The 24,614-nt window shown below is 36.7% G+C and overlaps 1 protein-coding gene across 2 annotated transcripts in view; it reads right to left on the bottom strand.

The window, feature by feature from the left end:
* Positions 1-24,614, bottom strand: part of LOC150096603 (DDB1- and CUL4-associated factor 11) — a 346,061-nt gene that overhangs the window by 85,450 nt on the left and 235,997 nt on the right. For both annotated transcript variants that reach the window (XM_090408033.1, XM_090408034.1), the window contains 2 exons: positions 16,167-16,259; positions 3,739-3,831 (listed from right to left, as the gene is read on the bottom strand). In XM_090408033.1, coding sequence (XP_090264159.1) covers positions 3,739-3,831; positions 16,167-16,259 — 186 coding nt within the window. The remainder of the gene's footprint in view (positions 1-3,738; positions 3,832-16,166; positions 16,260-24,614) is intronic.

Genomic DNA, 24,614 nt, shown 5'->3' with positions numbered 1-24,614 from the left:
ACCATTAAGCTTGAGTTGCAAAAAAAGAAACAACTATGGAGGGAATTTAAGGAGAAGGGTGACCGGCAGGCACATGAACGGTATAAAGCGCAGGCCAGAAGGGTGACGAGTGTCGTAAGAAAAGCAAAACAGGATTATGAAAGAACATTGGCCATGCAGGCTAAAGAGAATCCTAAACAGTTTTTTAGATATGTAGCAAGTAAAAGGAAAAATGTACATGGCAGATTGATTTTAAAGAATGCCGATGGTAGGGAGGTAACTGAATCAGTTGAGATAGTTGAGTTACTGAGTGAGCACTTTGCAAAAGTATATCATCCAGGTGGTGACATTGCAGAAACGAATAAACCAGTAGATTATACGGGAATTGTGGTTAATGAAGTGGAGGTGAGTAGTCTATTGCATAACCTCAATGTCAATACATCTGTGGGATTGGATGGTATACCAGCTCGTGTTGTACGAGAAGCAGCTAAAGAATTGTCAGTACCCTTGACCATTTTGTTTAATTTGAGTCTCAGGTCTGGGTTAGTCCCGAGCGGGTGGAAATAGGGGAAAATAGTTCCACTGCATAAAGGTGGTTCCAAGACTGCTGTTGTAAATTACCGACCGATTAGCATATCAGGAATCATTGTCAAGGTCTTAGAGAAAATAGTCAAGAGGAAAATACAAGATTGGATAGAAGAAAATGGGATACTGTATCGGGGACAGCATGGTTTTGTGAAGGGTAGGTCATGCCTCAGTAACTTGCTCACGTATTATAACACAGTGACGGCTGAACTGGATAAGGGTAATGGGTTTACGGTGATTCTACTGGACCTTGCCAAGGCCTTTGACAGGATTCCACATGGAATTCTAATCAGTAAATTGCAGCATATGGGAATGGACATAGGGTTGGTGAGATGGATAGGAGGGTGGTTGACGGAGAGATATCAGAGAGTGGTTTACTCGGGAGTAGAGTCCACAAGACGGCCTGTGACTAGTGGTGTACCACAAGGATCTGTTCTTGGACCACTGCTGTTTAATTTGTTCATAAATGATATAGGAAATGATCTGAGAGGAACAGTTCATTTGTTTGCAGATGATGCGAAGTTGGGTAGGGCAATAGTGAATGCAGATGACGTCAAAATTTTGCAGGATGATTTGGATAGATTGGAGGCCTGGGCTAAGGAGAATGGATGTCAGTTTAATGTGGCAAAATGTAAGGTTATGCATTTTGGGGTGAAAAGATTGGAGGCAGTTTACTGCATTGGTGGAACCCTGCTCCAGGAAATTGATGAGGCACGAGATTTAGGAGTGTTGGTAGATAAGGAATTGAAATTTAGGGGACACATTGCAAAAGTGACCAAAACAGCTCATCAAATCACTTGGTTGCTGAAGAATACGTTGACAAGTAGAGACAAGCAGGTTATTGTTCCTCTCTATCGAGCCTTAATAAGACCCCATCTAGACTACTGTGCTCAGATTTGGTCACCTAGGTTTCTTCTTGATGGGGAGGAGGTGGAGAGGATCCAGAGGCGAGTGACCAAGATGATAGCAGGTCTGTGGAATGAACCGTATGAGAACAGGTTGAGGATTTGTGGGTTGCAAAAATTGGTTGATAGGCGGAGGAGGGGAGATATGATTGAGACATTCAAATTACTGAAGGGTTTCTATAAAATTAATTCAGAAGATATTTTTGAGAACAGGGCTGGTTGTGGGAGGACTAGGGGACATCCATGGAAACTGGGCAAAAGTGTGGTTAGTAAAGGTGTTAGAGCTGGGTTCTTTACTTTTAGAGTAGTGAATGAGTGGAATGCGCTCCCTGAGTCTGTAGTGGATGCTGTGACAGTGAATGAGTTTAAGGCGAGGTATGATAGATACTGTATGAATGTCAAATAGTTGTGATGAATATGATTTGGGGCCTCCCTCGATGAGTCTAATGACTCCCTGGAGTTGCCCGTAATAATAGTAATAATAATAATAATAATACATCTCGATCTTTCATGCCCACCATCACAATCATCTCATCCACCCTTTCACCACGATTAATTGGCATAGCCACATTTTCTATTGTTCCTCCAGGCAAACACTCCTTAGGCATTCTATCTTGCACATCATGGATCATTGAGTCACCATACATCACACCTCTTACCACTCTGTTCCTTCCTTGCTCACCTGCACCCCCCCCCCCAACACTCTCTCTCTCTTCTAACATTTTCTTTCTTTGTTCCCCTACTTACTTGCTGTCCTGGCATCTCTCTATTCCTGGTTCCAGCACTCCCTTGCATTTTTTTCATTCCCTCTCTTCTACTGTTTCTATTCTCTCTTCTTCTTCTATCATTCCAATAACTCTCTCACTCTTACTCTGATTTGCTTTGCATTCATCGCTTGAATTCACTTAATCTCTTCTTTCATGCTTCTCAACTCATTCCTGAAACATTTCACCTCCTCTTTCAGTGCATCTATCTATCTATCTCTCTGCAAGCTACCCACTCTTGTTTGCCATTCATCCTCCCAACTAAGACCATCTCCGAAAATTTCACAATCATTCAAACTTTCCACATTCTCCACTTTTATTTTTTCATTTAAATTTCGCTTGTTATCCTCACCCCCTATCAAACTACTCGTCTCTCTCTAGGTCAGTATTCTCCCACCTCTGATGCAATGCTGCCGTGGTCTGTTATACTAATCTCCAACTCGCAGAGTCCTTCCCATTTCTTACATCTTCTACATTGCACTCTCTGATCTCTAACCTGTCCGATATTCAACTGCTGGAATGCAAACATGCCACATATTACAAAATCCTCTGGTATGCTACTATGCAAAATGTAGTCCTTAAATGGGGAAGGACTTAGTGATAATCCATTAGTTAAGTGAGCTGGGGCTGCTGCCATCATTCAAATAGTGCACAAAGAACCAAGTAGTAAGAACTACTAGAACTATATAAAAATATAGTATGCTTTTAAGCAGAATTTCCCCAACTGCAAATTACTTTATGTTGTGTTATTTAAAGTAGAAAACTCTAATAAAAATAACGAAACTTATCTTTTTCTTCTCTGCTACCTCTGAACATGTCCAACTCTGACCTTTCCCTTTCAGTAAGAATAAACCAGTAGCAAAACATAATATAATATATACTTAAAAACACTTTTTTTTCCCCTCTAGATTCCTCACTTAAGATCCATTGAAAAAAAAAAATACCTGACTACTATAGAAGAATAAATATAGAACTGATGGATTCTTAGAATCTGCCTCAGCCCAGAAACAAATTGTATATCTTAAAATACATACTTGTTTCACAGATTTCCAAAGTTACAGGGGACTGTAGTTCCAATACTCTCCTAATTAAGTGATATGATAACTCTACAAACTTTTTCCCCCCTGTTTGATTTTTCCCCCAGTGGCTGCATACGTATAAACTGCACTCCTTGATAATTCCTTTGGGAATTAGATTATTATTTTCAGATGTCTGATTTCATTAATCCCACAGCATAATTTTTGTGAGATGCATAATTCATCAGATCCATGTGATGGGTTGGCAGGCAGGGTGTGGTTACCAAACCATTTGATTAACCATTTCATATGACAGCTCATGGCAATTATATCTTGAACAGTCTACAGTGTCATACTAATATGTGAACTGGTAACAATTAAAAACAAGTATAGATTTACAGAGCAGCAGGTAATATTATTTTTCATCACAAATGCATTAATAACTTAATTATAAGTGAAATTTTAGCATAGCCAAATAATTATAAATACCTTTGAATCAACATAAGTTATGCCATCCATGTGACCTGCTAATATACCTACAGGCTTAGGGTGAGATTCATCCAGTGTTCTTCTATCCCATACCTGAGATTATTAAAAAAATAAAAAATAAATAAAAATTAAATATTGATTAACAATAGTGCTCATTTCATTAAGTTGATTTAACCTATCTAACTACTTTCCCAGCTATATTAAATCATCATAATAATGGTAGCACCATTATTATGATGATTTAATAACATCAGCATATCTAGTGAGTGCTGAAAATGTTAAGGAACAAATCACACAACTCAAATTATACTGGAGCATGATTCTTCTTCACAAATTATATATCTACACATATTCTAAAATATTCCCTTTTCAGATGACGATCGCTGAAATGCAAGAAACTGAGTCTTCAAGCATTTCATTCTGGTTCAGCTAGTGTTGAAAGATTCCACAAGATTCTTTAAATAATCTAGCAAAATTTATTGGAACTGATGAACATGGTCAGTGTTTAAACCATTGTCATTTAATCCTGACATATGTTCTTGAAACTGGATGTAATCTGCATGTTCAATTGATTCAACTTGAATCAATTGAACATGCTTAATTACTTAATTACTATAGGCACGTTATTCAGTTGAATAATGTGCCTATAGTAATTAAGTATTTTGTCTTCCGTGAAAGGAAAGGAAGAGGCTTGTTTCTTAACCTGGAGAGAAGGAAGTAAAACAGTTAATGTTTATTATAGTAAAACTTTAGTAATGAAAGAAATAGTTTGTTAATAACAGTAAAGAATTTTTTTTTTCAGGATATAAGCAATTTTTTTCTCTGAAACACCTTTCAGATGTGTGATGGACTATTTAAAATCTGTCTTCAAAAGGTTAAAAAAAATATTAGGGGATTATATTTACCAAATATTTTGTTAATGATAGTTATCTGATAATCGCTAGCAAAAGAGTCAGTTCTTGTGCCTTCATATTCATGCATTAACATTAACAGATCTTTGTTTGATAAAACAATATGAGCTCAATTAATGAGGATTTTATAATTTCAAGTTTCCGACTATATGGATGTATGAGTCCACATAAATATAACTCCCATAAAAGTGTGTGTGTGCGCGCTGTAAACTGGAAAAAACTTATCCATCAGGAAGACACATGAATTAGCTAAAAATGATAAGAATTTATCCTTTTTTCTACAGTGAATTGATACATCAAAAGATGTTACCTTTCCCAGGAAGATTTGAAATTCATCCTCAGCGGAGGACAAGATAACAAATATGTATATAAAAATTACATTAAACATTTTTTTCTTTAAATGCTGAAGGGTATCTTGTAATAGTACATTGAAAAACAAGGATTTGTAATGTTGAAGCTCAGCATTAAGTCATTTTTTGCCAGCTTTCTGGATTTTAGACAATCTGTGTATTATCAGATGTAGTCTACAAAAGTGTAGAATTTAGTAGAATTGAGAAACAATCTTAATCCCAATATATACAATGTTATCCACAATTTTTATTTAACATTTTTGAAAGGATAAAATCTCTAGTGATAACTTTACAAGTGGTTCATAATAAACCCATAAAAGCATGAACAATTTTCTACAACTGTCAAAAGTTTCATTACCAAGATATATTAAAGCCTATAAGTGGGTTTTTGATTTTTCTAATTGTATAACAGCTTAGATTATTATTATTACTGTTCTGGGCAACTCCAAGGAGTCGACAGACTCATCGAGGGAGGCCCTAACATCATGTCAAGAACAACTATTCAACATTCACACAGTATCTATCATACCTTGCCTTGAACTCATTCATGGTCGTAGCACCCACAACAGACTCTGGAAGCTTATTCCACTCATTCACCACTCTCCAAGTAAAAAACCTAGCTCTAACACCCTTGTCAACCACGTTCTTGCCTAGCTTCCATGCATGGCCCCTAGTCCTTCCACCACCAGTCATATTTTCAAAAATATCTTCTGGATCAATCTTATAAAAACCCTTCAGTAATTTGAATGTCTCAATCATATCACCCCTCCTTCGCCTATCGTCCAATTTCTGCAACCCACAAATCCTCAACCTATTCTCATAAGGTTCATTCCACAGACCTGCTATCATCTTGGTCACTCGTCTCTGGACCCTCTCCACTTCCGCCCCATCACAAAGAAACCCTGGTGCCCATAACTGGGCACAGAAGTCCAGATGGGGTCTTATCAAGGCTCGATACAGAGGAACAACAACTTGTTTGTCTCTGCATGTTAAAGTATTTTTCAGAAGCCAAGTGATTTGGTGAGCTGATTTAGTCACTTTAGCACTGTGCCCCCTAAACTTCAATTCCCTATCCACCAATGCTCCCAAATCCCTGGCCTCATCAATCTCCTGGAGTACGGTTCCACCAATGCGATATACTGCTGCTATTCTTTTCACCCCAAAGTGCATAACCTTACACTTTGCCACATTAAATTGACATCCATTTTTCCTAGCCCAGTCCTCCAAACTATCTAAATCATCCTCTAAAATTTTGACATCCTGTGCACTCACAATTGCTCTACCCAACTTTGCATCATCAGCAAACAAGTGAACACTTCCTCTCAAATCCTTTCCAATATCATTGATGAACAAATTGAAAAGCAGTGGTCCAAGAACAGAGCCATGCGGCACTCCACTAGTCACAAGACGTCTTTTAGACTCCACTCCTGAATAAACCACTCTCTGGTATCTCTCCTTCAACCACCCTCCTATCCATCTCACCAACCCTATATCTATCCCCATCTGCTCCAGTTTACTGATTAGGGTTCCATGTGGTATCCTATCAAAGGCCTTGGCAAGGTCCAGTAGTATCACTGTAAACCCATTACCCCTATCCAGTTCAGTCATCACTGTGTTATAAAACGTGAGCAAGTTATTGAGGCATGATCTACCCTTCACAAAACCATGTTGTCCCCCATACAATATCCCATTTTCATCTATCCAATCCTGTATTCTTTTCTTGACTAATTTCTCTAAGACCTTGACAATGATTCCTGATATGCTAATCGGTCGGTAATTTACAACAGCAGTCTTGGAACCACCTTTATGCAGTGGAACTATTTTCCCCTCTTTCCACCCACTCAGGACTAACCCAGACCCGAGACTCAAATTAAACAAAATGGTCAAGGGTACTGACAATTCTTTAGCTGCTTCTCGTACAACATGAGCTGGTATACCATCCAATTCCACAGATGTATTGACATTGAGGTTATGCAATAGACTACTCACCTCCACTTCATTCACCACAATTCCCGTATAATCTACTGGTTTATCCGTTTCTGCAATGTCACCACCTGGATGATATATTCTTGCAAAGTGCTCACTCAGTAACTCAACTATCTCAACTGATTCAGTTACCTCCCTACCATCGGCATTCTTTAAAATCATTCTGCCATGTACATTTTTCCTTTTACTTGCTACATATCTAAAAAATTGTTTAGGATTCTCTTTAGCCTGCATGGCCAATGTTCTTTCGTAATCCTTTTTTGCTTTTCTTACCACACTCGTCACCCTTCTGGCCTGTGCTTTATACCGTTCATGAGCCTGCCGGTCACCTTTCTCCTTAAATTCCCTCCATAGTTGTTTCTTTTTTTGCAGCTCAAGCTTAATGGTGTTATTCATCCATTTAACCCCTACTTGATTTATTATTCGAACTCTAGGTATACAGTCAGCCATTGCTTCATGCAAGCACTTCTTAACTACCTCCCATGCACTATCAACTTCTAGTCCTTGCAGTTGTACATGCCATGGCACTGAACCAATCAAACTCCTAAGCTTGTCATACTTTCCAGCCTGATAATTCCACATGTACCCTGTCTTAATTGAAAATTCTACACCTTTAGCCACCTCCTAAGTCAAGACCCTATGATCACTCTCACTGATTGGTGGCAATGTGGTCATATTTGTTACAGCCAAATCCTCAGATGTAATTACTAGGTCAAGCACTCTGTGACCCCTAGTATTTTCCATTACATGCTGTCGCAGATAGTTATTCCTTAATAACCGCATAAAATCCAATTCCTACCTCCCGTGTGTCCTCTCCTCACTCCAATCAATGCGACCATAGTTGAAATCTCCCATAATAATCACCCTCCTTCCACTCATTTCTTCTATTTGCTTGTGCATACTGTCACCACCATCTTTTCCATCACCTGGTCTATAGCAGCACTCAATTGTATATTTTGTTCTGCCAGCCACAATCTCACACCAAATGGCCTCAGATGTGCTCTTTTCTCTATCCTGCAATTCAACTTCTATTCTCCTTGGCTGCAGCTCATCAGCTATCATCAACAATACTCCTCCCCCCATTTTATTCTCTCTATCATTCCTGAACACACTATACCCATCACATTCAATCCCACTGGCTATATCATCTACAGTCAGCCATGTTTCACTAATACCTATAACCTGTGGTCTGGAAGTGCCAACCATGGCCAAAAACTCTTCCTTCTTGTTCCTAATACTCCTAGTATTAGTGTACATGAATTTAAGACCCCCATTAGCCCCAACCCTACCTTGATGCCTTATATTAACTATCCCACTCTGATTTGTTGTCGTTATTTGCTCTGGCATATTATATTCATTGATAATATAATATGCCAGATATATTATATATATATTAGTAGATATATTATATATATCTACTCCCCCCCCCCCCCTTAACAAATCTAGTTTCCCTGAATTTGCACATCCACTACATTCAGCAACACATTCTCAAGTCTTCTTGAGATGAATATGAGATTTAGTCGATTCCTAGATTAGCTAGTCTTTACTAGAAAAGATAAAAGGAGATTAATTTAAGTATAGTTTCTGGGAAAATTCCCATGTTACTCCTCTTAAACACTATTAATATAATTACGGCTATTATAGCCTGGTTTTGTTTAGGAGTGTCCCTTATTTTAATACAGCTAACATTACTCAAAAAGGGGTATATATATATATTTTAAGGCATTATGGGTGAGTATAGAAGGCAATTATGGCAGAATAAAAGAGGTGGAAAAAATTGTACATACCTTGTTTTTGGTTCTATGATGCCTTCCAACGGACCCTCATGTCCCCCCCCCCCCCCCCGTTCATAAACAACCTTCAGCAAGATCTTGGAATTGGAAGGCATCATAGAACCAAAAACAAGGTATGTACAATTTTTTCCACCTCTTTTATTCTGCCATAACTGCCTTCTATACTCACCCATAATGCCCTAAAAATATATATATATCCCTTTTTGAGTAATGTTAGCCAATGTATTAAAATAAGGGGACACTCCTAAACAAAAAAAGGCTATAATAGCCATAATTACATTAATAAAAGGAGGTATTTTTTTTGTTACTGGTAGTAGGTTATTATTCTTTTCATTTTATATTATCCCCCCCCCCTACTCCTTCCTCAAGAAAAACTTGGACAATTATTTTAGAAGTTTCTTTCTGGAAGAAGTTAGTTTTGCATGATGAATGCATGATCAAGCTTCAAGATCTCCCAAAAACAATGCACTAAATCCTGATCTTCCTATCTGATTCTTGTCCATTCCACCAAAACTTTCTCTATGCTACCCCCCTCTTTTTTTTTGGACTGACTAAGCCCTGTATCTTGTCTGAGTACGAACTTGGCATATCCAGAGCAACTAAAAACATGGTGTCTTTTTCCAATCCAACTATTTCTGCTAATATTATAGAAATTCCAAATCTGATGAAATTCAGAATACCATTCTCATATTTGAGATGGTGTAGCAAAAGTCACCCCAAATGCTTAAAGTATTGAGAAGAGAGCAATCCAGTTAAATGAAGATCTCTCTCTCTCTCTCTCTCTCTCTTTCACACACACAAATACACAAACAGATTAAACCTTTCTTAATTGTTTCTGCTTTATGCCTTTTCTGTATGGGTATTTTAATGGGTGCTGTTCTTCTCAATTAGCCACCATCACTCCTCTACTTTTCTTTAAGCTATAAAAATATGAGCAGCTGCTCATCAATATCCACAAAAATTTAGTGACCTTGCATCAAACCAGATTCTCATCATTACTGTTCATTCAATCAATATTACTCTTTTAAAGCAGCCATGCCCATACTGCTTTCCCCCCAAGAACTACAACCTTCAACTGTTCAAGAAACATGTTCCCTCTTTCTCCATAACCATTTGCCTACCACTTGGCTTTGACAGGCTGTAGATTTTTCAGCCTTCTGTATGTGAGAATATATATCATCAAATACTTGATATGTAATCCTCAAAGGGCATACAGGATACTACGGTAGTACAATATGATTAAGTTAGCTTCTTATTAACAATTTTCTTCCTCTGTTAATTTATTATTTTTCATATTTCTAATATGAGTTAAAGATGCCAAGAAATTATATTCTTGGTTTCATCCTTTTTCCAAGTGTAAGCAAACAAAGTTTGCATGTGAAGTAACTTCATGACTGGACTACTTATATATAGAGGCTAATGACTTCACATCAATTGCCTTAGTATCCCAAATGCAAATCACATATCCTCACAGACATGTATAATGCTATGCATTATGGAAAGAGTCACTACCAGACTGGTTTCAACCTTCAATCAGGGTCTGGGAGCCAGACTCAGAAGAGATATCAAGGTTGAAGTAATCCAGAAGTCATTAATAAAATACTCTGAATTAGAGCTAGTTATAGACTATTACCATATTTCTAATATGGTAATAGCCAATATTTTGCTGCTTCTGTGACACAACTTGAGTTTGATGAATCTCTGGGTCTTTTTTCTGCCATTCTCGTATTTTTCTAGCCTTGTCTTTTCCATACTGTTTAAGTTACACACCAATGTTTCTAATATTTTCATTTTTAATATGATCCTGAAGTTCTTGCAATCTGTTCTGCCCTAATTTTCCCCAAAAAATCATATTCATTGTCTTTAGTCCATAAACAATGACTTTATTTCTGGATTTTCTGTATACTGTCACTGTGAACGAGAGATTGCCATTAGCTAGGAATGTTAAGGTGTCTAAAAAGGCTGAGGTTTTCCCACTGGTTCAGGACACAAGAGTATATATAAAATAAGAAGTGATCACTATTTAGTTTTCAGCAGTTAAAAAATTGAATTTCATATAGAAAAGAACAATGTTTAACAAAGTTTTATTATTATTTTGCGACACCCATAAGGAGTCTGAAGACTCATTGGGGGAGAGTACTTACTTTACAACTCTCCGTCTCCACCACTTCATCCACCAACTACACTGGACTGCTACTACCATTATCACCTACACCAACGGCATCTAATTCCCACTACCATCACTAGTATTTTTTTTTGTCTGTAAATTGATCGTGTTCTGAAAGATGATTTATCTATATTTGATTTTAAAAAGAATGAAAGTTGACCAGCTTTCAGAGGTGAACTGTAGACTCAAATACACAAATATTGTTAAAGAAAAAATGAAAGCATTTGAAAACCAGAACCAAACTTGGAGATTCAATGGCAAATCCTGAAGAAAACATTCATTCAGCCAGAGAGGCATGTTGTGAGATTGTCTGTAAGGAAAGAAAAATTAGAACCCCATGGTGGACTCAGGAAGTTAAAGAGGCAGTCAAGGAAAAGAAAAAAGCATATGGAAAGTTCTTGCCAAATAAGTCAGCTTGTGCTGTTAGGGAATACCGAGAAAAATGTAAGAAAGGGAAGTATTGTGTAAACTAACTAAACTAAACAAAAGCCATAGGAAGACTTTGGTAAAGAACATAGAAAATAAGTATCAAGAAGATGACAAAATATTCTAGAGGCTATTGAAAAGTTTTGAAATGGAGGAAAAAGTACTGTAAAAGCAATCACAGATGATAAAAGTGACATCAAATCTAAGATACAGATATTCTTGATGACAAGAGTAATTACCTTGAAAGTCTGCTGAATAAAACTAGCAGTGTTGGTATGGCAGTAAAAAACACCCAACAAGAATGCAATCAGAAATACAGGCAGCCCTCAGTTTACGCCTCAGTTCCGTTCCTGAAAAAACAGGCGTAAACCGAATCGGCATAAAACGAACCCAATTTTAATGGGAGGTATGAAGTTATGTTCCGCAGTCAAAAAATATGCACATGAAGTATGTGTAACATTATTATATTTAAAGTTTTGATAATACATATATATTTGTTAAAATAAAATTATTAATAACGAAAACAAAACAAAATTATATACAAAAAATATGAAACTTCGAAAACATATTACATATTTCTATGTTAAAGTTCCTGGTTTCAGATCACCTGCATTTTTTTTTGAAAAAGTATCCAGTGTTAAATGCCTAGAATTTCTTTTTCTTTCTTTAAGGAGTTCAGTGTAAGGTCGAATAGATGCAACTACACTCCTTTTTTACTTTCGCACTCCGTTCCCAATAGTGGTCCATTTTATAGAGTTCACCAGTCAATGTCTCTATGCTTGCAAGGATATGCTGCAAATTTTATTATGATGACAGTTATTCAGTCTAGTTGAATTGTCTTTGTGGTTGTAGTGGATTTATTTAGGTTTACACACCATCTAAAACAACAGTCAGAGACTTGTTTAAGATCTGGAAAGATGGATCTATCTTCATGGGAACAAAGTTAAGGTTTTGGATGAAGTTGTTTTTCCAACAGCGACTTACGGATGTGAGACTTTGAACCTAAAGAAGTCAGATAAGAAAAAAATAGCTGCTTTTGAGATGTGGTATTACAGAAGGCTGTTGAGGATATTGTATACTGAAAGGCATACAAATGAAATTTTGTTAGAAAAGAACAGTAGAACTTTAAGGCTCCTTAAGGATATTGACAGAAGAAAGTTAAAATATTTTGGACACAAATGAAAGGAGGACTTCTCAGAACAGTAATAGAAGGTAAAGTTCCTGGAAAAAGAGGAAGGGGTAGACCATCAATGAGATGGATGGATGGTGTGTGTGTGTGTCTTTTCCTTGATTGTCATTGTCTGAATATAACATTTATTTTGTACTTATTGTTCAGAAAGATCTCACCAGCTTGTCTTTTTTGTTTCAGTCACCCCTATTATATCGATCTTGTACTCATCCAATTCCTCAGCTAGCTCCATTTCTTTGCCATTCAGGATTCTTATACTGATAGTAGGGATCATGAACTCTAGTAATGTTGAGTTGTGGTGTGTTTTAGGAAATAACTATTATCCCTAAATATGGTGCTCTTTCTTCCTAACCACCCTGTCCTGGTTTTGTAAATGAATAAAAAATTTCACAACACTAAATATAATTGAAATAATAAATAATACAAAAAATATTTATTTTTTCCCCCTATTATATAGGAATGACATGAAATAGAATTGCAAATTTTCTTGCGATGAACTGCCTGGACACGGTTATGATATATGCAACTCTTGTTTTCCAAAGTGCTGAAGTACATGAAGCTAACATTTGCACAATTCTTATATACACTTCGTAATTATTACAAACATCTGCAATCTTCAAACTAAAATGAATTTATTCTTTCAACTGGAAAATTTCTTCTTTAATCATCATTTTCATTTATTTTAGGGCAGAAAGTACTTTTCCTTCATATAAGATCTGTAATATAACTTAAAAAATGACAGGTCTCTCTCTCTCTTTCTTTTTATTTTAAAGAATACTAGACTGATTATTATCAACACTTATTTATTTATGCATATGGTCTTGTGAAACTGGCAAGTGAAATGTACAATCACAATATCCAGAAACAAATGATGAAAATCTTAACATGTAAAAGTTCATTACATAAAAGGCACAAACTAAGTTCCAAGTCATCCATTTTTTTAAAAAAAGCAAAAGTAATTTGTTATAATCAAGCCAGGAAAAATTATCATCTTACTGCACCAAATATGACAAGACTGCATGTTCTCTCAACACATCACAACACAAATGTAGCTGGTATCCGAGGTTTTATTAGAGAGCAGTTGTGACTTGTGTGAAAATCTTGATCCATTAGAGAAAACCCATTTCACTTTGCATCATCATCTTCTAGCATGAGGTGGAGTTCTGCTGATACTTCAATGAGGATTATGAGAATAATGTCTTCATGGTGAAACGGGACCTTGATCTTCTGTTTCTTCCATAACCACCACCATACCAACTACAGGTCAATGTCCAGTCTGGAAAGCCAATCCAAAAGCCTCATCCGTCATCTTGTGGTCTTGTGGATATCCTGTAGGCCACCACCGTGAAATTGGCGCCTTGGGCAGTCGTACACAATATGAGTAATCGTCTGAGCCATGGGAGAACAATCACAATAAGGGTGGTCTAACAGCCCCCATTTATGAAGTAGGTAGCCACATCTGTCCTGGCTGGTTCTGATCCTGTTGATTGATGACTAAATCTTCCTAGGAAGAGCAAAACCAGGGGCTGCAGAGCACAGGGATCTTCTACCAGGAAGCCGTTTGTTAGGAGACTGTTGGACCAGTATTCTCTCCACATGTCAGGTGTTGATGGCAGGGCAGCTGAAGAGAGTTCGTCCATGGACCAGAGAGGCTTTCTAGATTTTTAGGCGAAGACTAGGTGGATTTATGAGAATCTGGTGCAAAGGCAGGAGTGGGTTGGTCATTGTTTATTAAATTCTTTAATCAAGGCTTGTCTTCTCCGTATGTTTGGTGGAGCAATGTTAGATAGGACAGGCAGCTTCTCACTGTCTCACTAAATGTGCGCATGGTAGAGTTTAGCTGGGTGTCTATAATGTTAGTGTGTGCACTTCTTTCCCAGACAGGGGACAAAATATTCTGCTGCAGAGAATGCCGGGGCTAGTGCAGATGACCTTAGGACTTCTGCACCACAACCCCAGGTTGTTCTAGCAAGCCTTGAAATGATGATGTTTCTCATTTTAATTTTGTTGGACAGGTTGGTGATGTGCCTTTTATAGGTTAGGCTTCTGTCCAGGATCACTCCAAGGTATTTCAGGTGAGACTTGTGGTCTACCATTTTTCCACAGAAAGAAAGGTTGAGGTGTTGATTTGCCTCTGCATTGTTCAGGTGAAATAGTGTGGACACAGTTTTTGTTGGATTTGGCTTCAAGTACTCTTCCAGGATGTTCAGGTCTGTGTTTAAGGTTGATTCCAGGTTGGCAAAGGAGGTAGATTGATGTAGGATCGCTAGGTCATTAGCATACATATACTTGCTTGAGCTGGTATGTGGTAAGCAGTACACATAATTGTCAAAAAGTAAAGGGGGATAACACAGAGCCCTGAGGGAAACTGTTGTGAAGGAATCTGGGCCTGCTTTTTTTTCTGCCAATATGGACCCGAATCTTTCTGTTGGAGAGAATGGATTCAAAAAGCTGGAAAGTTTTTTATGCACCTTATATTTCCTAGCTTTAGGAGGAGGCCCTTGATCCAGACTGTGTCATAAGCTGAAGTTAGGGCAATGAAAGTGGCTCCAGATTTAAGTTTCTTCTGGAAGCCTGTTTCAATCTGTGTTGTCAGGACCAGGACCTGGTCACAGCTTGTTCAATCGAGAGTGCTCTTTCGATGAGTGGTGAAATTCTTTTAAGGAGAATTCTTTCAAAGAGCTTAAAGGTGGAGCAAAGCAAGGAGATAGGCTGAAGATTTTTCACATCATTTGGCTCTTTCCCTGGTTTGGGCAGAGCAATTATTCTGGCTTCCCACCACAGATTTGGTAGTTTACCAGTCATTATAATTTCTGAGAAAAGGATGGCCAGCCATGTTTGGCCTTGTTGACCAAGATGTTTTAGAAACTCAGGGAGAATACCATCCACTCCTGCAGCCTTGCCATTCTTGGTGAGTTTTAAGTCTACCTATACCTCTTCCCGAGATACTGGATGTACAAGTTCAGGAAGCTCAGGTCCCGTCTTCAGGATTTGTCCGATGGAAGATTGCACAGCAATTTTCCTGATAGACCAGGGATGCTTTCAATAAATGATTAGGCATTTCATCAGGAGTTATCTCTGTTGTTTTGTGTGTTGTTGGTTCTGCTCCACACAACAACATACGTTAGTTTCTTATTTGCTATTCCTTTCCTAACCAACAGATGTTTCAGTGATCTGTACATCTTTTTTTAGGCAAATTCTGCTCAAATTTTTAATTTTATTTTTAGCATAACTAGCTAATTCTCCACCAGCATTCTGAATGTTTTCGGTAATTTTTTCTGTGAAAATTACAATTTTTTTTTCTTCTCTTCCATGTTCTGAAGTTACCATCACTCTACTTCTCTACAGGACAGATAACATATCATAGAGCTATAAACACTGACAATAACCCTCACGTCTTTTCAATTATATGATTTCTACTCTCTTTTAAAATTTCTACTTTTGGTCTTTCACCATATCAGCTTGAGACAACACTTTTCATACCCATTTCATTCTACAAACCACTGAAGAACCAATTTTTCTTAGGTTTTATTTTCTAATTCAAAATGATTTCATTCATTCATTCATTTACAATTTTAAAATGCAATAACTGATATTTTAAGTTACCTTACAGAGACCATCATCACCACCACTAAAGAGAATCTTGGATGTGTTATCAGCAAATGCAACTGTGTTTACATCATCTTCATGAGACCGAATCTATATAAAAAAGTCTAGGTTAATTTCAGCTTTACATTGATAACAGAGGGGAGATATTACCAAATTACCTTTAAAAAAATTTTTTTTAAAAAATTTCAATGCTGTAAATTTTTCTTTTTCTTTTTCTCATAAATGAGAGATAAAGAACACGATCCTTATATATAAGGTTTGCATAAAAAGCATGAAATGGAAAATGACTGAGCTGAAAGCTGAATGAAGCAGAGAACCTTCTTTTAGTATAGTCCCCTGGATATATAATGTGCCTTGATCTCACAGACAAGGCATATTTTATTCTGTATGGATGTGTTTATGCATGCATGCATAGAAAAAATCCCCTATATCAAAGATTGTAATACATATTACACTCAGTTTAATATGCAAAAATGAACATTGAAAAATGTTCATTTACCAATGTGTTGGGGAGAGGGATAATTTAATGGGGCAAAACCTAGCCAATGTGATGGATTTTTTTTTTTTTTATTTCATCAGTTCAATGCTACAATGATAAAACCCAGTGCTTCTATACATACATCTTTCAGGAACTTTTAAGTTTCCAGCAGCCTATCATCATATTCTTGGGACATTATCAGGTCCTTTGAACAGATCAAATTCTTCATTAATAACTTCTTAGCAAGGTGATTATCTCTGTATTCATACAGAGATAATCACCTTGCTTCCATTATTCAAACTGCTATTTGGTCTGCAACAGAATATGAAATGTAACCACATTTATATATGTCCACATACGAGAGGTTGCAGAACCTATCAGGTGTAGGTAAGAATTAAAGGAGAAGGGACTTTCTGACACACTTTTCTTTAAGAGATGATAATAGTGGTTGGGATCTACTTTGTGAGAAAGTATGCTCTGAAAGAATGAAAGAGGGGAAGGAAATTCAGTGAATTTAAAGGTGGACTGCAAAATGATGTTGGACAGCTGCTGGTTGTGTTTTGGCAGAATCAATAGAAAGCAGAGGAATAATGGGATACGGTTTAGAGGAGTAAGGCTCATAAAAAGCACCTGTTAAAGTAATATTAGGCTGAAATGGATCATTTGTGAGTCATAAGAGAGGATCATTCATTAGTTGAACCACTAATGAATCATCAATAATTTTTTGAGAAGTCCATGATGCCCTGCCCCAAACATGAGAGGGCTGGGTGAATTTGTGATCTGTATAGTCAGTAGCTTGGTGCGAATCAAGGAAAGTGTCTAGAGTAGAAAAGGATGCCAAGTTTTTTAGAAGCAAAGGACATGCTTATGCCATGAAAGACTAGAGGTAAATGTCAATCTAAAAAGATCTGATCCTGTCTGATGATTTAAGAGGTTTCCTTCCTCCATTGTGTTACTAAATTATCCTCACCTAATCAAAGAAAAGCATAAAAATCTATGTTTACTATGAGGTAATGAGGTTTATCTGTTATTTATATAAGGTTTTTCATAACAGTGCTCCATGGTATAAACAACACTAAGAAAAAAATACAATTAATTTATTGAGCTTACTAATATTATTACAGGCTTTCTATATAGCATTTTCATAGAACAAATACAACTGTGGCAAGTACACAGCACTCAAACAGATAGTTGTAGAAACAATTCGAATTCTATCTGAAAAAGAACTAATGTCCTAAACAAGGTATATCCTCTAGGAGCCAGATAACCATAAAGTTAATTTAAATAGGTTAGGTATATTTGGACTCAGAATGACCATCCCCAGATTTTCTCTAGCAGATTCATGAAATCATATTTGTTGAGGTTGAAGGAAGTGGGGTGGAGGATTCATAGCCAAGGTTGATTCCAAAAATTCAGCCCTACAGCAACTTCTACATAGTAAAGATGTCTTCTTCCATTTAATCCTGTGTGATAGATTCAACGACTCTTCTGTCATTGAATCTATCACATTTTAGTTATGTGAGGCACCAGTGATTTATATCTATTTTTTTAAATATGTAATTTATCATCATGCAATTCCCGCATTCCTGTTACATCCATTCCACCTTTATTAGAACCTATCTTTCACTTCATTCAAAGCATCAGGATTCAAAGAACATTTTTTAAATTTTTATATGAAATCAGCATCTCTCAAATTTCCAAGAAATTTTGTTAACACACACACATTTTTTTTTTTTTTTTTTTGTGGTGGTGGTCAATGTTTCTTCAAAAGTGCAGTTCTTTTCTTATTTTCAGTTAATTTTCTTATGTCTGATCATACAAAAGTAATTTCTTTCAAGATAACATCTGAAAGACTTGGAAATATGTAAAACATTAGTCATTTTTTGTCCAGTATCAAATCGTTTCATTAACCCCAATTTTATAAATTAAAGATGCAGAGAAATTATATTCTTGGTTTAATCCTTTATCCAAGTGTCAGCAAGCAAAGTTTGCATGTGAAGTAACTTCAAGACTGGGAAACTCATATATAGAGGCTAATGACTTGACATCACTTGCCTTACTATCTCATAATGCAAAAGACTTATCCATACAGACATGTATAATGCAATGCATTATGGGAAGGATCACTACCCAGACCAGTTTTGAGCTTTATCAAGGTGAAAAAGTAAAAGGACAAGGAGCCTGATAGTATTAGGAGAAAGAAAAGACAGATAGATAGCATGAGAGATAGAGAAAAGGCCCTCAACTCTTTTATATAATCATATAGCCAAAGGCTATCACCTTTTCCTTTTTTACCAATTTCATATAAATGAATGACCAAAAAACCAACTGAAACTAAAGTGCAAAGATGACTGACACTCAGGTGGTTAATCTTATCTGAGTTAATGCTTGAGTTGGCCTTCTCTGCCTGGGAATTGCTCTCTAGTCATCCCTGCAACTGACTACAAGACCACATTCAATTAAGAGGATGGAACCATTTAAAAAACCTCTCACAGCAGAAGTACAAAATTTTATCTCCCCCCTCCCCTGGTGAATTTGCATAATATGGGTGATCTACACCAGCTAGCCAAAAATTTGATATCCCCTAGAATGCTTCTTTTTAAATACAAAAATCGTCTGACTGAACCAATAAAATTTCCACAGCACAATATTATGAAGCATTTGGATGTCATATTGCTGGTTTTCAAATCTATGTTGGAAACTAGTTATTTTCTTTTCATGTAGATGATAATCGTACTGAGAAAACTTTATCATTTTTTCTTTAATCGTATCTCTTGCTTTCCCTTTATTATCACGAGATGCTAATCCTCAACCTTCTCCATCTTTACATTTTTTATTACTTCTTTTTCTTTTAGATGTACCTCCTTTTTTTTAACACATCTTTTTTTTTTTTTTTTTTTTTGTTTATCATCAATTTTTTTTTTTTTATTAATTCACCAGAAAACCAGTTTGGATCTTCAACTGATAAACCCTTTCATATATTACTAATTTTACCCCAATTTGAGAATGTCTGTATAAGATTTTAATTAGTGTTCTCTACGTACTCCACTGGAAATCTTTTGATTTGTACTGTTTTAACCTAGCCTCCCAACATTACAGGAATTACTGTGCTGCCTTCAAAAGTAAACCCTGTAATAATTTACTTCTTGTTTCCACATCTTTAACTACAATTAAATAGTTCTCTGCCATACAGGGTGAAAGAATAAATCTTACTAGCACCAACTATCTCTTTTAAAATGTTGGTCAGCTGTCCTGGAATTTCAATTCCTACAGTTTGCACCCTTGGAGGAATTGGTGCCATTATCTCAGATGGGGAAAAAGCCTAAAACTTCTGAAAGGATAAAAACCTTTCACTCATAAGACTGAGAATTAAATAATTCTATGTCAATAGAAATAATTCTACACCACCAGCAGATGCTCGAAAAATGACAGCTGTGATACTGCCAAAAGTAATCCCAAAATGCAGATATAAACTGCACTACCAGGAATCTTAATATTTACTTTAAAAAAACCCAGTGCTAGCGGGGATGAAACCACCAATAGTACCAGTAAAATAAACTCAAAGTGAAAAACAAACATAAGAAAACCAAAGTACTTATCTTGCTAAGATCTCAGCTGTCATCAGTAGGAGCCAGACCCAGAAGTGATACCAAGGTTGAAATAATGCCCAAGTCATATTTCCATATACGAGGGCTGTTCGATAAGTCTGTGCAAAGTCTAAGAGATGGCACCACGAGTACATATCGAGGTTATTTTTAGTTGCTGGCAACTGTTGGACGATCACACACTAAGTTTCAGTCAGATAGATCTATTACTCTCTGTTTGGCATTCATTTGAATCAATCAAGTACTGCGATTTGTGAAAAATCGATGAGAAAGAATTTTGTGTAGTGATTAAACATTACTTTTTGAAAGGCAAACGGCTCAGGAAACCAAAGCTAAGCTTGATAAACATTATGGTGAGTCTGCACCTTCAATTAGAATGGTTTATAAGTGGTTTAGTAACTTTCTAAGTGGCCATATGAGCACAAGTGACACTAAACATTCTGGACACCCTGTTGAGGTCACTACCCCAGAAATTATTGAAAAAATCCACGATATGGTGAAGGATGATAGAAGAGTGAAGGTGCGTGAAATTGCGAAGGCTGTGGGCATCTCAAATGACTGCATACATAATATTTTACATGAACATTTACATACGAGAAAACTATCCACAAGATGGGTGCCGCATTTGCTCACACTGGATCAAAAGTGTCAACGCGTGAACTGTTGCAAGGACAGCTTGAAGTTATTTCAACGGAATCCTGAGGAATTTTTGCATTGTTTTGTAACAGTGGACGAAACATAGATTCATCACTACCAGCCTGAGACCAAGAAACTGTCAAAACAATGGATTGCAAGCAGGGAATCTGCACCAAAGAAAGCGAAAACCGTTCCTTCAGCAGGAAAGGTTTGGCCACCATCTTCTGGAATGATTGTGGCATAATCTTCATAGACTTCTTGGAAAAGGGCAAAACAGTTACCAGAGTGTATTATGAGTCTTTGCTGGATCGTTTAAATAATGAAATAAAAGGAAAAATGACCACACTTGATGAAAAAGAAAATTCTTTTTCACCAAGTGACTATTTGTTATATTTTTATAGCTTAACATGCTGCTTTCATGTAATGAACAATTGTAACTAATTTATAAAAATGGAAACTTAGCATATATGTTTGAAATCAAACAATCACCTTCAACATGTAACTTGTTTTTGATCAGTTTCTTTCTAGTAACGCTCTTGTAGATTTAATTTTTAGTAAGTAAGGACAAGAGCCTAAAGACTCACAGAGAAGTGCTATCTGCATGCAGCCCAATCTTTTTCAACTTATTTATTGAAAATTCCTGTAAAACACCGTGATCCTTAAAGGCAAAATACACAGATCTGAAAGCGATGGTAGATTTCACATTCAGGAGCATTTTGCAGGGCAAGCAGCTGTCTACACTTCTTAGTTCTGCTGAAAGTTTAAAGGTAAATGAAGTTGCAGGTGAACTTCTGGATGCTTCAGATCACATGTTTATATCTTGCAATAGTCTGCACAAAAACTGCATTATAAATGCAGTTATAAATGAACTATCCAATCTTACCAGTACTGGGTTAGTTGACAGTCAATCTCATCAGCAGGTGGGACATGATCCTAGCTTAGGTGTACAGGCCTTGTTTTTTACTGGAGTATGTAACAGAAAAGAGGGAGACTTCAGAGAAGACTTCATAACTCACAATAAATGTATAAAGAAACAGGTGAAATCAAAAACCACAGGGCTCGTAACAGCAGGAGTACTTGAGGATATTAATGAGGGGGCAATGATGATCACAATGGAAAAAGACCTGAGTTCTCACTATTTATCTCTCCTTCTGCATTCATATGCAAACACTTAAAAATCATTTTCTAATGGTCAGTGTTCTGAAATTGTGGCTAAATCATGACCTTGGAAAAGATACAGTAGCTGAAATAGATTTACCACCATAAATTCAAGATGCCAAGAAATTATATTTTTGATTTCATCCTTTATCCAAGTGTAATTGCATGTGAAGTAACTTCACATGAATTGCCTTAGTATTCCACAATGCACATATCCTTACAGACATGTATAATGCTATGCATTATGGGAAGGGCCACTGCCCAGACCAGTTTCAACCTTTATCGAGGTCTTATCAGTGGGAGCTAGACCCAGAAGTGGTACCAAGGTTGAAGTAATGCAGAAGTCATATTTCCATACTCTGGATTAGAGATAGATGTTGAAAGTTTTTTCACTTGGTTATACTATAAATTAAAAATGCGAAGAAATTATATTCTTGGTTTCATCCTTTATCCAAATGTAAGCAAAGTTTTTTGGAGAGTGAAGTAACTTCATGACTGGACTACTTGTATATAGAGACAAATGGTGAGGCCATTAGTCTCTATATAGAAGTAGCCCAGTCATGAAGTTACTCCACTTGCAAACTTTGCTTACACTTCGATAAAGGATGAAACCAAGAATATAATTTCTTGGCATCTTTAATTTATAGTATAGCCAAGTGAAAAAACTATCAACAGATTTACCGCTATTAACACATATAACAAAATAGTGTATGTTATACTGTATAAAGGGATAACGTGAATTCCAGATAATAACAAGCATCCTGTACTTACTATTGTTCTATACTCCTTACAATTTCCACATCCATTCAGATTACTTAGGAGACATCAAGCCCAGAGTCCTGCTTTATTTGAAAAGCCTTCTCGTTCACCTTTTGTTGATACTTTATATCAAGATAGTAGCAGTAGTTCCACAATGATGCATAAGGATATTTCTTCTATTAATCTACAATACCTTCAAGTGCTGGGATTGCCATTTCTTTCACTTACTAGTTTAAATTCAGTGCAACTGGAAAAATCGGGAGACAGAATCAGATTCTGCCTCTGAAAAGCTTTTTGAAGAAACTGCACTGGCCAATGGTCCATTCTGTACTGGCAGTACCAAAGCACAAACTTTTACTATCCTAAAACCTCGTGATGATGGCCTATCATTTCTTTCTGGCTCTACTTTGTCTACTCTTCATTCCATGGAAAAAGAAATAGAATTATTTAGAAAGGAAGTGGAAGAAATGAGAACTCAGATGAAAATAACAAATGGAGAGATTATGACTTCACATAAGATTAGCTAATATAAAAAGTTCAAGAGTGAATGTATGTACAAGACCTACTCACACAGACAGATAAATTCACAAACTCCCCCCCCCCCCAACAATATGGCATTATTAAAACTCTAATCAATACAGTCCACAATCTTTGTTCCAGTGGAACCTCCCTTTCAACCAAATTCAACCACATACACAATATCTTCCTTTCCAATGGATACAGCGATTACAGAACTAAAAATATAATCAGTTCTTCCTCCATTCCTCTGCTATCTCTTCAGAAGGATTTCAGAAATGCTACTATCACCATACCCTACATCCATGGCACATCAGATAAAATAGCAAGGTCCTTAAAAAAGTGCAACCTCCAATGCAGCATTTAAGCCCCATCATAAACTTGCTACTTTTATCTGTTCTACTAAAGATCAGCTCCTTCATCTCTCAATGCCTGTAGTTTAAAAAGTACTCTGTTCCTGAAAGCTAGCTTACTTTGGACAGATAGGTAGATCAGCAACCATTCATTTAGAAGAACACAAATCATACATCTGCAATCATGACTATCAATCATGATGTCAATCTGGCCTTGCAGACCATGTTTTGGATACAACCCAGTTGTATCTTGTTTTTAGAATCTGCAGTGGCACTCAGAAATCAATCAAATTTAAATAAATACACATAAAACTTTCCAAAATTTGGGAAACATTAATTATCAGATCGGGGTGCATAAGGGTCAAAGCTGTATAACTGAGAGGAAACCTCCACATAGCCTTAAAAGGAATGCAGAGAACCAACCAGAGCTTCTGACCTAATGTCCAATCCTCACCTTCTCGTGGTGACCCTGTTGGGTATCTACCTATATACTGAATGAACAAACGAAGATGGGCTGGCAATTTAGGATTTAGCCGACCAAATTGTATTCTTATTGGCTTAAACCAATATACAAAATGATGGTACAACATGACAAAATTTCATGCCGGTTGGGGAATCGCCCAGTTACACAAGGCCCTCGTTTTTGCCATGGAACCAGGGCAAACAGCAAAAAATTAGCTACTGGAACAAATCTGAAAGCACACCCCAACTCAACATCACCAGAGTTAAAGATCGGTACTATCAACATAAGAAGCCTGAATGGCAAAGAAATGGAGCTAGCTGAGGAATTAGATAAGTACCAGATTGACATAATAGGGTTGACTGAAACAAAAAAAGACAAAAACTGGTGAGATTTTTCTGAGCAATAAATACAAAATGTTATATTCAGGCAATAACAATCAAGGAAAAGAAGGAGTAGCTATAGTATTCAATACAAATT

The sequence above is a fragment of the Typopeltis vanoorti genome, chromosome 18, assembly GCF_054136105.1.
Source record: "Typopeltis vanoorti isolate ZY-2024b chromosome 18, IOZ_Tvanoo_1.0, whole genome shotgun sequence".
NCBI lineage: Eukaryota > Metazoa > Arthropoda > Arachnida > Uropygi > Thelyphonidae > Typopeltis > Typopeltis vanoorti.
Note: the sequence above shows the minus strand (reverse complement) of the source record. Positions and strands in the feature narration are given on the sequence as shown.